General features: G+C 40.0%; 1 protein-coding gene across 1 annotated transcript in view; it reads left to right on the forward strand.

The window, feature by feature from the left end:
* Positions 1-16,105, forward strand: part of LOC132207592 (ral guanine nucleotide dissociation stimulator-like 1) — a 61,781-nt gene that overhangs the window by 36,241 nt on the left and 9,435 nt on the right. The window contains exons 13-20 of the mRNA XM_059643547.1: positions 1,138-1,224; positions 1,881-1,958; positions 7,128-7,321; positions 7,952-8,079; positions 10,218-10,433; positions 12,451-12,554; positions 13,342-13,420; positions 15,875-15,961. Coding sequence (XP_059499530.1) covers positions 1,138-1,224; positions 1,881-1,958; positions 7,128-7,321; positions 7,952-8,079; positions 10,218-10,433; positions 12,451-12,554; positions 13,342-13,420; positions 15,875-15,961 — 973 coding nt within the window. The remainder of the gene's footprint in view (positions 1-1,137; positions 1,225-1,880; positions 1,959-7,127; positions 7,322-7,951; positions 8,080-10,217; positions 10,434-12,450; positions 12,555-13,341; positions 13,421-15,874; positions 15,962-16,105) is intronic.

Raw genomic sequence — 16,105 nt, forward strand, 5'->3', positions numbered from 1 at the left:
CAGAAAAGAGGAAGGAACAATCCAGAATAATTTTGATTTGGAGGAGGTCCAACTTCAAAAGGAGCAAGAAGGCGTTTGCAGCAAGTAAGTTTGAACACAAGTTCAGGCAAAACTGCAATGAAACAATAGTCTGTCTTACAGCAGGAGGTTGTTTAGTGACAGTGTCAGAATGTTCCCACAAGCAGGAAAGTGTGGCAAATGGTACAAATGATGAGGATTATTGATGACCCCAGTGTGTACTGAGTTAATTATAAGTAGTTCAGAAGGGAAGTGTTGAACTAAATGATGCTGGCAGCTAATGTTAAAAGGGAATCCGAATGTCGTCCTCCATTGTGAGCAGTGAAAGGGTAGCGAAAGTGGGGCTAATGGTCATAAATCACTGTTTAATCTTCACAGAGGTAAGGGCCTGGCTGCGATACTATTCAGAAGAAGTTGATGTCCAATTCACGATGAAAAGTAAATAGTTGAGGCAAGGATGAGCTGAGGTTGGACAGCATTTTAGAAATGTGAACATTAAACAACTGCAGATGCTGGAAAACTGAAACGAAAATGGAAATTGCTGGAAAAGCTAAGCAGGTCTGGCAGCATCTGTGGCGAGAAAGCAGAGTTAATATTTTTGAGTAATTTGAGCCACTGAGCTTTTACAGCAATTTCTGCTTTGATTAGAACGGCTGGTTGTCCCTGGTGTTGGTAACTCAGAAGGAAGTGAATTGTAGACAACTGAGGATACTGAGAAAGAAAAAAATAGCTTGAGGCTGCAGTGGCACTTTGCACAACAACCTAATCCTGTTTGAATACAGGGGGTGGTATCAGAGGACTGGAGGATTACAACATGTACTATGTTTATGTTCAAAAGTGTGTGGATAAATCCAGCAACTAGATTCATCTTATTGGCGGGACAGCATCACAGGAACTGTAATCCCAGTCTCAAGCAAGAATACTTGGGGAGCATATGGGCTAACATTTTATGCTGACTCAGAAATCTTCACCATCTGGTGTGTAACCTGTTTAATAAAACCATCTGATGGAGGCTTGTCATTCTGAATGTTCAATTTTCATGGGTATTTTAATGGATTTAACTGAAGATGAAAGGGTTTGCTTGAGGTGTTTTAAATTGTTCTTGATGTTCAATTGCAGCTGTGAAAGTGTTGAGTCCAAACACTGTCCGAATTCTGATGAAATTCAGAATTTAAGTTCACCGGAGAAGGGAGCGACAGTCAAGAAGTGAGTTTGATCCAAAATGTGACCATATTATGCTTCATTTGCAATACAGTAGTGTGTAAAGGGAATGGCTGGAGAGCTGGTGGCCATAGGTTGGATAATCAGAAATCTCTTCATGAAGGCAGAGATGTTTCCATGCTGTATGACTCTGTAACACATACCACAGAAACAAAAACACGGATATCATTCCAGATCATGGCACATTGATGAAGAAACAGCTTCTGAGTTCTTTGCATATTCTCTCCCTAATTCTGAGGAACAAGCAATACAAAGCATAAGCAGCAGTTGCATGTGAAGGTGTTGAGTTTATCTCAGACTAAAATTTCTGGACTAATAGCAAATGTAAGCTATTGAAGAAGTGGCTTCACTCCTTGCACCTGCTCCTTTCCCCTGTTACCACCAGCCGCCACCACTGCTGGCGAGCTGCTTTGGCCCTCAAGGGCATTTCTGGTAAACTTCCTGAGGAAATTTAAAGAAGGTATTCACTATTTTATGCAGTTTTACATTTAGAGTGTGACCTTGTTTCATAAAGTTAGCTGATCACGGCTTAGGATGCTGAATTTTGAGACTTCATTTCTTATTTTACGGCTGGCAAGCAATTGTAGACCCAAACACCATTTTAATTTGCTTTTTCTTTTGTGGTTTATGATCAATTGCAGAAGCATAGACTTCAACAGATCAAGCTTTCTAGAAGAATATAATTTCAGTCCTGCAGAAAAGGAAACACTAATGAAAATGTAAGTTTGATTTGACATGTAGTGAAATTGTATTTTCAATGTGAAATTTAAGAATGTGAGAAGAATTGCTGGAGAGCCAGAAAGACCTGTAAAATAATGTAGAGCCTTTGTCATGAATATATAAGGCACCCAAAACAGGATGGCAAACAGCACTCCAACCCATAACAATCACATTCAAGAAGCTAAATAATAACTGAAAGAATCACGGACACTGCAATTCAGGGACAAAAACAAAGTTGTTGGAAAAGCTCAGCATTTCTGGCACCACCTGTGAAGGTAAGAATGGAGTTAATGTTTCAGGTCCGGGTGACCCTTCCAGTTCTGAGGGAGGGTCGCTGGACCCAAAATGTTAACTCTGTTTTTGCATTAAAGAAGCTGCTTGTCTTGCATGTCCAATGATTGCATTATTCCTAGAGATTGGCTTGTTTATATTTTTCAGTGTAAATCATCCAAAATTCTTTGTCTTTTGGAATTGTTTGTCCTACATGATCACGCTTTTGGGGTTGTTTATCTCAGATTGTCATTAGTCTAGTTTGTGATAATGATGCATTATTGCAGGAATGGTTTTCCTCTTCACACCACTTTATTAGAAGTTATCCTGCAAACTTCCTGTGAATAGTTGAAACCGAATGATACCGCTATCTAGAGCAGTCAGATACTTGGCAAGCGGTTTGTTTGTGGTGTCCTGACTTTGGTAGCCCTCCCACTCCGTGCTGCTGTTGTACGTTTTGCACATAATCGATCTTGAATTAATACTTCCTGAATCTATGAAATCCAAATGATCTTGTGAAATGATTTTTCATGTTTGAAGTTTGTAAACGAAGTGCTTTCAAAGATATTTGACTGTAGAAAGCATCGCACAAATGCATCTCTAGCTGGAATTCTAGTTATTTTTGAGCTGTACCAGATTGCTGAGGTTGTTTTACTGCTCTGAATAAGATTAGATTACCTACAGTGTTTAAACAGGCCCTTCGGCCCAACAGGTCCACACTGTCCCTTGAAGCATCCCACTCAGACCCATTCCCCGAACACGAAGGGCAATTTAGCACACGGCTGATCCGCCCAGCCTGCACATCTTTGGACTGTGGGAGGAAACTGGATCACTTGGAGGAAACTCACTCAGACATGGGGAGAATGTGCAAACTCCTCACAGACAGTCACCCAAGGCTGGAATCAAACCCGGGACCCTGGAGCTGTGAGGTGGCAGTGCTAACCACTGAGCCACCATGCTGCCCTGCATGACACTTTGGCAGCATGGGATTAAAGATGGGATTATTCTGGTTTGTCTGGCCGTTCGATTAAATTCTGTGCTTTTTGATTAAGACGAAAGAACATTTATCCACTAGATTTGAGTGCTGGACTGGACTTGGGGACATTAAAGTTTGAGATTCTTACCTTTATATATACAGTGATTTATTTTCTTTTGTACATGGTTTGCTTACTCATTTATTTTGTTTTCTTGAGTTGATATTGTTTTGTCGTTTTTATAATCAAGAAAGCCAATGCCTGAAGGGCCGAGCACAGATAAATTACTTGTGAGCAAATACAAATGCAAATTTTTGCAGTATTGCATTGAGAAAAATGGTCAATTTGAGGGAGTGAGGATTTTCAGGGAATATTTTTACTTCAGATGAAATAGCAAGCGTTCACAACTGGGCTGCACTGAAGTTTGAAATAAAGCTCAAACAATTTATGAAAAATGCAGCAAAGGAAAAATCCCTCTTGTTAATCAAACAATTAGGACACAGTTGGTCTGGCAGCATCAGAGGAGCAGGAAAGCTGATGTTTCGGGTCTGGGCCCTCCTCCAGAAATTTTCTGAAGAACGGTCCAGACCTGAAATGCCAGCTTTCCTGAGCCCCTAGTCTGCTAGCCTGCTGTGTTCATCCAGCTCCACACTTTGTTATCTCAGACTCCAGCATCAGCAGTACCTACTAACTCAGAACACAGTTGGGATGCCTTTTGCATTGCTATTCACTCTAACCCACCCAGTTGTCTTTTTGGGTAAATGAAACAAAGTTTTAGAAATCTAAGCCACAGGGATTGGTGGTTATCTGGAAATTCTTCTCCAACACCTAGCTACTCATGTCTGGACGGACACAGCTAATTGTGGATACCAAATTGGTCCGGATTAATTTCACAATATTCCTGTACGAATGTCTCAAGAGACATATAGGGATGAAGTGTATGAAGGAACCTAAATTATCCTGATCCCCGATTGAGGACAGTGTAATCCTCATGAAAGTAATGTGCTGGTTTGGCATGTTATTTGGTATGTTAATCTCCTTTTGAATTCAAGTTTTTTGGGTTGAGTAAAGTAGAAAATTATCATTTTTGTTTTTTACAGAATAGTAGCTTACAACCTGTCAGTCTGACATTGAAGAAAACACAGATATTGAGGGGTTGAGTAAAAGCATGGTCAAAACATGGGTTTAAAGGAACATCTTGAGTGAGGGCAGAAGAGGCAGGAATATATCCAGTCAAGTTGTCATCGATGAAACAATTAATCTCAGATGCGCAAGTGGCCAGAATTGAAAAGAAAGTGCACCCATATATCATTATTTCAATTCTGGAATACTCTAATACGTTAAGAATACACTTCTCTCCAGTGCCATTGCAATCTAAGATTATGTTGTGCTTGCTTTAGGAAATGATCCTTTTAGATGGTGGAAGGATGATAATGAGTAATTAAATGAAATGATGTTGTACACTGCAGCTGATTAGAGGTTTCAGATTACTCGGTAGGGATGTAGTAACTTGTTAATGAATCTATTGGAAACAGAGACTTTAATTCTAGTGGGACGACAGAAAAGTGTTTTGGGTCAAATTTTGGACTCTGCACAGTACTAATTAAGTTCTACCATATTGTCAGCAGGGTAGAGGCTCTTTAGCTCAGCAACTTATTTCCCAGCCACGAAGACTTTCAGTAGGATATGGAATTTTTTGGTTTTGTGATCATTTGAATTGATTTTTCTTTATATATATTTTTGGAGGGTTACTGTTCGAGTGTTTGTAATGTGATGTAAGCATTTCTGAAAGATTCAGGACCAAATGAGCCCAGGCAACTTCCTTAGGTCACGTTTCCAGTGTGTTTCAGTTAGTCACTGTTTCCGAGAGGTAACATAACAAATAACATTTCCACAGCCTTGTCCCTCCATCTCTGCAATTTCCATGTGTCCACTTCAGACGTTTCTCTTTCTTCCTGTTTCACTTTCTTCCAGTTTCACTTTCTTCCCTATCCCGGATTATGTTTGTCCTGTTGTTACCAGCCATGGCTTCAGCTGTTTAGACTCTAAAATCTGAAATACACAGTATGCTTTTCTCCATTTTTTAGAAAGCAAATTAAAAACTTCACCTTTTATCAAGCTTTTCATAATTCTTCTGACCTCACTGAAAAACAATCTCTTGACATTTCCAAAAATGAGTCACTTCATTTCATAATTTGCCATGTTCACTAGTTAATATCATTCAGCACCTTACCAGTGTGGGCCAGCTGTGTTTTTGAATCATTGCAAAAGAGTACGACCTATGCCAACTGATCTGAAAGCAGATGAAGTCAAAATAGTCCCTCCAGTGTAAACTATTTCTAAGTCGTATATCTTTCTCAAACAACAAGAGGCTATTGCTGCATATGGCACTATGGCTGCCTAGCACTTCCTACACCAACCACTGTTTAACAGGAATGGAGCTGGTAAAGTCTGAATCAAGCCCCAATGTCTGTGTGTAATGTTTCACATCATATAATTTCTGTGCTGTAATGATCTATTATGAACGGACTCAAATAAGTGATCATCTGTTTCAGTGTAGGGCTGCAGATAAGGAAATTCCAAATTAAAAACTAGAACAGCACTTTCAGTGTAAAATATTCCATGTAAATTGGGGATGCTAATCAAACAAATGTTTACTTTTTGGAGTCTTTGGAACGTCAAAGGTTTCTTCTGCCTATTGCATCATAGACCATAGCTGCAACTCAGTCCATCTCCCAATTCACAACAAGACTCATTATTCTGATGTTTGCTGGCCCACGTTGTCTCTCGGTTGACCAATGCCTGAACTTTAGATTTTTTTTCGAAAAAACTTTCAATTCTTGTGTTCACATCCTTCCATGTTCTTATTTTGCTTTTGTCTGGAATTATTTTAGGTCCCAAACTTTGCCTGGAACTTTTCTGTTCTGCCAAGTCCAGTGTGCTGTGTACTTCTTGATTTTTTTCTTCATCAGCCCACCACCGTTAGTGCTACTTCCTGCAGATGTATAGTTTCTTCCTCTAGACATCACCATCTCTCGCCTTTAAGAAACTCATGAAGAGTCACTATGACCAAATGTTTGGACACCTGTTTGAATATCTCCTCCTTTGTCAGTTTTTGTATGGTTAATCTGCTGTGAAGTGCCCTGGGGAGTTTTTCTGTGCAAAGGGTTCGATTTCAGTGATGTGATGACTTCTCTGTGCAGCTGATGTCTTGTTGCAAACAAGTAACCATTGATTTACCTGTGAAATAATGCTACGTGGCCTCTCAGTATTAGCCAGGCAGGCAGTTAAAATAAGTGAATTGAAAGCTGACTATGTTGGAGTATTTCATTATTCATCCTCAGCTGGACCCAATTTATCCATGTTACTGAGGTATCCAACTGCTGGCAATGCAACTCCCAGAACAAAGACAAACAAATCATCATTATCCTTGTGTTTTTCTTTGTTCATCTGATTTGTCCCATTTGACTTTTATAAAGAAGATTTTTTGTTAAAGCTCACTTTCTCTTTACGAGCAAACTCTAAACACCAAGAGGTCCTGCTGGTGTAATAAGTAACCTCAGACACATGTGAAATCACTTTATACGTGAGCCTTAAGCTTACCTGTGCAATCTACAAAGAAGAAAACTTGGAAACATGGCCAACTTGCGGTTTCCATCCATGGCCAGTGTAATTCTAACTTGGACAGTCATTTCTTCATCATTGGGTCAAAGTGCCACACAGCCCCCCTCTGATGGCACAGCAGGATCACCATTGCCATGTGCACTGCAGCAGTTCAAGATGGCAGCTCATCTCCTGTGCGAACAAGATGACCCCACATTCCAACTTTAATCTGTTGCATTTACATTTGTAGAATTAGAAGCTTTTTTCCCCACACGTTTTGCTTCCCCGATGAACTGTTATTATCTCTGACTTTATTTCCAGTGCTATACCTGAAATTCTTGAAATCTGGCTGGAGGAGTCTGCCGAAGACTTTCGTCAAGTTCCAACTTACTCTTGTCTCCGGAAGGTACTTTCCTACTTGAACCAGACAGTGCCAGGGTCAGATGCTGAAGAACGGGCCCAGAAACTCCTGAGTCGTTTTTTGGCGGAGGAAGCAGCGGAGAAAGAGATGTTCAGTAAGATTTATAATTATGTTGCAAAAATGTGGCTTTAATTCAGGGTGCCTCCCTACAAGTTTGTGTGTGGCTTGCCCCTCTGTCTCAGGATTTAGTTCATTTTGGTTTCCTTTGACAAGCTTCAAAATTACTTCCAAATTTTTGGCTAAACGAAGTTAATTAAAATTATTGCTGAGTGATTACCCCTGTACCAATTGCATGATGTACAAGACCAAATTCTGCATAGAATTGATACTCTAATATAGTCCGATAAGACCCAGCAGCATGTAATCCGACTTTCTGGACAATTTCCTTTTGAACTGTTGCCGTCAATGACATTTTATTTTATAATCTGATGTAATAATTTTGCAAGTTATTGTGAAACAATAGATTGTGATTCGGAAGATTTCCTAAAGCCAGAAATTGGGATGGGAATCTGTCATTAAATACAATTTCTTTTGCAATTGAGATGCTCCCAACAAGAGGATTTCAGTGCAATATCATATTAATTTCACCAAGTCTAGATTTAGAAGTATGAATATTAGATAACTATTGTAAACCAATGCATGATTTCTAGTCACAAGTTTGTGAGATATTTTAGAGCAGGGTGAACTTTGGGCACAAAATAAATGTCTATCTTCACTTGCACAGAAGGCTACCGTAGAAGAGTCAGATTCTGTGTGGGAGAAGAACACGACCAAACCATCGAACAAGTTGACGAAAAGCTCCTGTCCTACCCATCACGCTTCATTGCAGAGCAGCTGACTTTTATGGATGCTGTGAGTAAACAGGAATCTGGGGCCCAGTCATTCTAAATAAGATATTTCAGTCAGCAGTAGGCATCTGAATCTCTCTGTATTGTTTTCTGCTATTACTGTTCCACCAGTCATTATAACTGAATTCCCTTAAAAATGCAGCCTTCCAAGATGTTAGAATGTGTTGTTTGATGTGTAACTTCAGTATCTCGCTTGAAATACCTGCCAACTAAAACTTCAGCACTTGTCATTTGTTTTGAATGAACGCCATGTGAAATAAGTGACCCGAGAGAGCACTGAAAATCCTTTGTAACTTCGTGTTGAACCTTGACAAAATGAATAGTATTTCAGGGTAAAAGTTTAATTGTTTCATCATAACAGTCACTGTTTCTTCAAGAGTCCACTGATTTTGTTTGAAGTATCCAGTATGGCAATTTTGTTGTTTTCCCAGAATCTTCTGGAGTGGGATCAGCCACGGGGTATTCCAGTCTAGTCTCCAAGGTGGCTTGATGTCTACCTCTACAAAATGAGACTCGTGGTTGCTGAATCAAAATTTGAGTTATGTCAAAGTCTGGTCATAGGCTTAGGCTTGAAGTGGAAGTTCAGCGGTCTGTATGACAGCATTGGGTGTGACTCTAGAATGTAAGTAGTCCTCTCGATCTCAAAAATCCCAAGCATATGTTAGTGTTCAGAACAGGGGTGCAGCGATCTCATCTGGAAGTGACCACTTTGTCAAAAGTAGGTTTTGGTTATGGGATAAGAGATAATGGGAACTGCAGATGCAGAAGAACCCGAGGCAACAAAGTGCAGAGCTGGGTGAGCACAGTTGCTCCTAAGATGCTGCTTGGCCTGCTGTGTTCCTCCAGCTCCACACTTTGTTATCTCAGTTTGTTAAGGGGCAGCTGCTTTTCTGCACAGAGTTCCAAAGGTAACAGTCTGTTTTCACTGCAGTCTCTGTTGCATATGTGTATGTATATACCGACTGGCACTTAGAGTCTAATCATGTGACATAATGATGACAACAGCCATTTTTGGTGGGAAGCAACCTAGCTGGGTGTCTGTTGAAGAATGTAGCTGCTTTTCTTTTGTTGAACCATCGAGATCTGCAGTGAGGGCTGTGAGTCTTTTTCAAATCAGTGGTTTGACCTGGTGAATATCAAAGCGGTTTTTTTGATCCTCATCGCTAGTTTTTTTTCTTTACCATGCAGGGCCAGGGGGCTGAAATGTTAAACAGCAGGAGTTTTATTGTGTAGTTTACTGTCGAGGCAGCAGGGTTAGCCTAAGCTATTCCTTGCCGGAAATGATCGCTGACATCATTGTGACGTGATCAGACTGTTAAAAGTGAGAGCCCACCATGCTTGCATAAACATGCAACAGTTTCCCACTCAATGGTTTCTGAGCATTCCTTTCTACTCCAACCTGTCACAACCAACTCTGGCTTTGAAAGTGATGAGACTGACAAATTTCTCCATTCTGAATGAGTTTACGGGGATCTGAAGGAACTATTTGCCAGCTGTGTTAACTTTCACTGTCGGAGCATAATTGTTGATGGGAGTTGCTCATCTTGAAGAGGGACACAGAAGGACATTATGCAATCTGAATGGCCAGTTGACAAGCTTGGATGTTTGGCAAGATTTGTGTTCAGCATGAAACCAATAGTGGGGAAGTGTTGATATTCAGGTCTGTTGAACCAACAGAGGGCCGGGCTGCCATTGTGTTCTGTCAACCTGCCTTGGTGCGAGAAGTAGACATGATGCAGGGCCGCTATACTGATGCCCAGCCTGTCTAGCCTGTGGGCCACCAGGGCTGAGCATCTGTAGCAGTGACTATTGCCAGCAGAGCCGTGCATTGAAGGTGTGCGTGGAGCCAACAGTCGGAGTTGGGTGGAGATAACCGGTGATTTTAAATCTAACATACAAATAGGAAGCAGATGACTGAAAATTTGAGGGTTTTGATTTGTCTGAATAGCCAATGTGCCCTTGTGCATCAATGTGAGTATTATGTAGCCAGTCATTGACAATATAGCATGCAGTTTTAATGTACAATTGCAAACTAGCAGGACGAATGTACCCATGGACGGACAAATCTTGTTTGTCGTTCATTGCTTAAAACATGGCACGACTGACACCTTTAACCTTTGTTTCCTTTTTATTTTTGATCAGGATCTTTTTCGGAAACTTGTGCCCAGCCAATGTTTAGGGTCCATCTGGTCTCAACGAGGGAAGGAAGAAAAACACCATCTGGTATCAACCGTCCAGGCCACCATTACACAGTTCAATAATGTTACAAAATGTGTCACCAGCACCATATTAAGACCTCAACAGCTGAAACCACGGCAGACGGCTAAAATCATTGAGAAATGGATTGATGTTGCCCAGGTACACTATTCTTTATTGGTTTTTAGCCTTTGTGACATGTTAAAGTCCACAGTGCATGGAACAACCATGGTGGAAGAGAGCAAGCCATTAATACTATGTGTTGATATGTCCAAGGTTTGAAAGCCTCTTGAATTGGCGAGCAGACTACTTTTCTGAATAAGAGTTGAATACTTCATGGAAAATCCTAGCATTCATAATTTCTGTAGTGCTGGCTGCTAATAGTTCTTGCCTCAGTTTACAGTTGCATTGAAATATTAATGTATTTTTTTCTAATCAAATATATTTAAGTGGATAAAAAAGGCAGTGATTTCAGATTTTTACTGGCCCTTCAAAAATGAAGTTACGATTGGGCATTACATAGTGTTATTTGCCTCCCTTCCAAGCGGTAATCAGTCTATGAAACAGTGTACATTTTATTCCCAATGTTCTGCATTCTGTGTGCCTACATGACGGCCCTTCAGTAACTTGCCTGGTTGTCTGTTTCCTATGTGTTTGCCAAAGGAATTTGTCTCAGCATGTTAGTCAGCAATCGGGAAAAGAGTGAGGAAGGGCTGTCAGATCTGATACCTGGTTTGTACTTGTCGCCAACATGTGGCATGCCCACTCGTACATTTGGAAAGGATCAGGATAGGAACCGAGTAATTAACTCATTAAGTAAAGGAAGTAATTGATTCTTACTGATTTTATAATCTAAAATTGCACTGGATTTTGCAACAAAACTGTACTTGCAATGTATTTTCCCTTATACACGTGACAACAAAATATTCATTCATTAGTAAGGTTTGGAATGAAAGTTCACAATAATTCTGTTGCCAGCTAATTTGGAGAAGTCTGGTTTGGGTCTTGGCAACACTGCCTGCATCAGTTTTGACTCATTAAGAGTCTTGAGGCATTATTGGGACCTTGATGGGGATTTGAAAGTCTGTCTCCAGTTTCACAATATGGAGAAGTTCAACCGAATGTAGGCTGAAATCCAGTAGTAGACATAGATGAAAGAGTTCCTGACATATACACAGGCGCTATCAAAGGCTATTCTGAAGAGGAATCGCCACCTTACAGTGATCACTTGGCTGACTTTTCTAGTTCTGATTTTGAGTTTTTACAATAGTTGACAAGGAGTGGCTTCCATGTTGAAGTGCCCTCCATTACTTCCATTTTACTGCAGCAGCTTTATTTCCCTGAAGCCGGAAGACTCTGGGCTTGAGAACCTACCTGCTGGCCTTAATCAGATAAGGCACTTATGATTATGCCAATTGACGCACCTCTAAAGAAATCCCAAATGGTGTGATCACCCTGCCCCTCCCTGGCCTTCCTCCCCAAGCAGAAGTGGCTTTGAGACCTGATAACAAACACTCACAGGTTTCCTCCTCATCTCCACCACACCCCAAAGTACACATTTGGGAGGTTTGATTTGATCCAGTTTTCTCCCTACCTACAACAGGTTGGGGGGGTGGTGGAAACAGATGAAGGACATTCAGCTGCTAATCTATGTAAGATTAGTTAACTCAGTATCAATAACGTAGTGAATCATAAAAGTAGACCCAATTTCCTGATTTGTCTGTTTTCCGTCGAATGAGTATCTCACGTGACTGGTCCTGCCCTCCTATTCTGTCAGATAATACAACCTATCATTCATTTATGAGCTAAATGTGATGGATATAACAAAGATGATTACCCCGCCTCCACCCCTCTACCTTCGCCACTTCTACCACTCAGATGTCTATGTCTCAATCCTACTCATTTTAAGCATCTCCTTTGGTGTCAGTAATCATATCTAACCAGTCACAGGCTGGCAGCAAGGCAACTGAAGAGGTTGTCTCAGAGGGATACAAAACGAATATCAAGGTTTGAGTTGCCAAGTATCATGGAATTGTTTCCATCAAAAAGTTTGTTTGTTAATGCTGTTATTCTATCAGCTAACATTTTTCTGATAGAACCTTTTTAAAAAGTCTGAGGTGTTGGGTAATGGGGAGTCACTGCTTTTTCCACAGAACTCACGGCTTTTTTTCTCTGACAGGAATGTCGGATCTTGCAGAATTTCTCGTCAGCGCATGCAATTACTACGGCATTGCAATCAAATAGTGTGTTCAATTTGAAGAAGACTTGGGCAGCCGTGTCAAAGTAAGTCATTGTTCAGAAAGAGCCTTGTAATATTTATTTAATAAATATGAGGTAGGAAATTGCAGGTTTGACCTCCAGGTTTACTTGCCCAAGTGAGCTTCACACGCTCGGTGCATTAACAGGATTACCAGAGGCACTACAGTGCAATCCTAACAATTGGCTAATTGGCAGAATCTTTCATTCTTTCACGAAGGAGCAAAGAGTTAATTTGTTTAAGTGGAAAAAGAAAACTGTTTGGCAACTCGAAATATTTAACTATCGTGTTCCAAAACTGATCTGCTGTTGGATGGAACGTAACACAGTTTCCTGTGGATATGCTGTGATGGGGTGATATAAGCCAGAGGTTTGTGTGGGATACTAAAATACAAAGACAACAATTATTTTAATCTCCCAAGAAAGCACTCTATAACACTTTGAAGTGCACACCTGTAGTTTATGTTCGTGTGCCTCAGACCATTTGATCATGGTTGTTTTTTGTAGGCAGCTTGGGAATGAAATCTCTCTTGCTGCAATGAGATTCACCAAAACGACTGCACACAAGAGCTTTTGCGGCACAATGGCAGTATCCCCATCCCTGGGTTTCAACAATCAGGGTTCAAGTTCTACCTGCCCCAGAGATTGCCAAAACATTTCTGAACAATTTGGTTAAAATAACTATACTTATTGTAAAATTGCTTCACTGCCGTTCACTGTCTGTATTACTTGCTTATTTGTCAGATTCTATGTCGGCTGTTTGTTATCTTGACTCTATTCTGTCAAGAGTAATTTGTCTCATTCTCTTGACTAGGAGCAGTAAGATAACATTTGAAGACCTTTCAAACAATGAAGAAGATAACTTTATAGCAAGTAGAGAGCTGCTAATGGTGGTAAGGTGTTGCACTTGACCCAGTGTGACTATATTCAGGGCATGATCAATAGTTTCTAGTAAAATATCTGCAATGAACTCAGTTGGTGACTGAATGCGTACAGATGCTGTCAATCAACAATGCAACAGGAATATGTGTATTGCAGTCCAGGTGGTCTGGCTTGGCTCAAGTCTTCCAAGATTGTTTTGCCATGATTCTTGTAATTGCTGATGATATTGCAGTTGACATTTTAATCAACATCAAATTTGGTTATACTGCAGTGATGCAGCCTTCATAGATTATCTTTCCAGGGTTCATTATCTTGGAAATTTGAACTGAAGCAATGTCTAAAGTGCAATATGTGCCAATTTCTTTTTCTTTTGCTTTGTACACTTCAAGGGCCTTGTAATTAATAAAGGCCAAGGCAAATCGTTAAGAGATTTAACTGGTTCTCATAAGTGTTTTTACTCAATTACCATGTCTTCCTTTTATTGTTCTCTGCAGTAAGAACTATTTGCTGCGTAGGAATGGAGAGATATTCATATCTCTTTGTTTGTTCAGTATTTCAGACATCAACTGTCTCGTTTCAACTAGCTTGGACGAAAACTGACAAGTTTCTAGCCATTCCTCCTCACTCCTTTTATCATGCTCTTTGTCCACTCATTTTGCTCCTGAATTTGACAAAATAACAAAATAATTGGTCAGATATAAATATTTTAGTGCCACTTTACCAAACTAGTTGTCCAGCTCAGAAAATAGTCAAAGTTTTCTTATTCTCTAAATCATTCTTAGATGGAATTGAAGCATTTTTAAGCTGGTGTTTGAAGAGGGAGAAATGCAGTAATCATGCTAGCATGTTGTCAGTTTGACAGACACTCCATGTTTCAAACTGCTCAATGTTCCAGTTGCAGTGAACTATCTTTTTACATTGCTTTCCAGATGTTTGCCCCAGAATTTCTACTGCCCTGCTGTCACACTTTGTTTATTGTGTGTTGTGATTGGTGCACTGTGCAGAATTTCAACATATTTTTCTGATCTAGATTGAATCTAAAAGTCGGTTTGCTTTTATAATCAAAAATGTGTGCTCTGCATGATGATTGTTTTTGTGGTGCAAAATTCTGTAAGTATATAGGGGAAAATGTGAGTTCATGATTGGACAGTTGTATAACTTCCATAAAGCTTTCTCCCAGATTATGCAGTGAATGACAGTGCATGGTTTGCTAATCTTTCAGCATCTTACACAAATGTGCTTTGGCAGTGGTGCAGGGTACCGCAATAGTTCTTGTTGTGTGTACATTAATGTTCAAGCTCCAAGTATGAACAGCAGGTTCACAGATGACACAAGAATTGGAGCGGTAGTAAGTAGCAAAATGCCTTAGTTTCTCGGCACACATTGTTCCAGCTGTGGCTTAACTAATGTTATTTACAGTTCCATCATTACCCCTTTGCTCTTATATTCAGGCAAGTATCCAATATTTTATCAATTTATCCACAGGTCCTCCTGCCTTCAAGAATATGTTTATGCACACACCAAGGTCCTTCTGATCCTCTGTCATACAGACCCAAAACATCAACTTTCCTGCTCCTCTGATGCTGCCTGGCCTGCTGTGTTCATCCAGCTCCACACCTTATTATCTCATTGAACATATATTCTCCTGACTTATTAGGCTCCCAAAATGCTTCACCTCACACTTTTCTGGATTGAATTCTATTTGCCTCTGTTCAGGCCTTCTAACCAGCCCATATGTGTAACCCGAGAGACTAAGGCTTTTTGCTGTTTACAACCGTCCAATTCTTGTGTCATCTGTGAACCGGCTGTTCATACTTGGAGCTTTCGTGTCTTCAACATTAATGTACGCACAGTAAGAACTATTACTGTACCCTCTGGTATGCTGCTGGATGAAAGCATCAAGTTGCCGAAAAGCCCCTCAAAAATCGCATTTGCTTCCTGCCACAAACCCAATATTGGTTCCAATTTGCCAATTCCGATAGATCTCCTAGGCTCTTAGGTTCTGAACCAACCCACCGTCTGAGACCATTAAATTATTTCTTTGGGTAAGAGAGGTGTCCTATGAAAAGACATTGAGAAGAATTATATTCTTGATTTTAGAAAAAAATTACATTTAAACTTGTTGAGACAAAGTTTTGGAGATCTGGTGAGGTAAATTGTTTTTATATTCAAGCGAAATTGCACATTACGTAGAAAATTTCCAATCTCCAAATGATGAAGTTACTCAAATATTGAGTTTGGTTTACAGTTCACAGATCAGGGATCAAATGTTGAACTTGTCTGGCCTTTATAACTCCAACTTTGCATTCCACCGTGTGACAGTCCAAAATTTTGACTTCTAAGTTTTGATTCTAAATAGATTTAGTTGCATGATCAAGGGAATAAATAAGACATGGAGTCGTATGTTTGGGAAATATGACACTGAATTCACAATGGATTAAACAAATTCACCTCTCTTTTTCTAGGATATAGTTCAGGGAATTGTGCCGTACCTGGGAACTTTCTTAACAGAGTTTTCAGTGCTGGATTCAGCTTTCCCTAATTACCATTCAGTAAGTCTCTTTTACAAGATTTGGATTCCTTATTTGCAGATGACCACTATTGTTACAGTTTCATTGCAAACTACTTGTAGATGAGAATCAAAGCAACAAAAAAAAACGATTGAGTTTGATTAATCACCCTGATCAGATTAATTT

This window comes from Stegostoma tigrinum, unplaced genomic scaffold (genome assembly GCF_030684315.1).
Source record: "Stegostoma tigrinum isolate sSteTig4 unplaced genomic scaffold, sSteTig4.hap1 scaffold_109, whole genome shotgun sequence".
In the NCBI taxonomy this organism is placed as follows: Eukaryota; Metazoa; Chordata; class Chondrichthyes; order Orectolobiformes; family Stegostomatidae; genus Stegostoma; species Stegostoma tigrinum.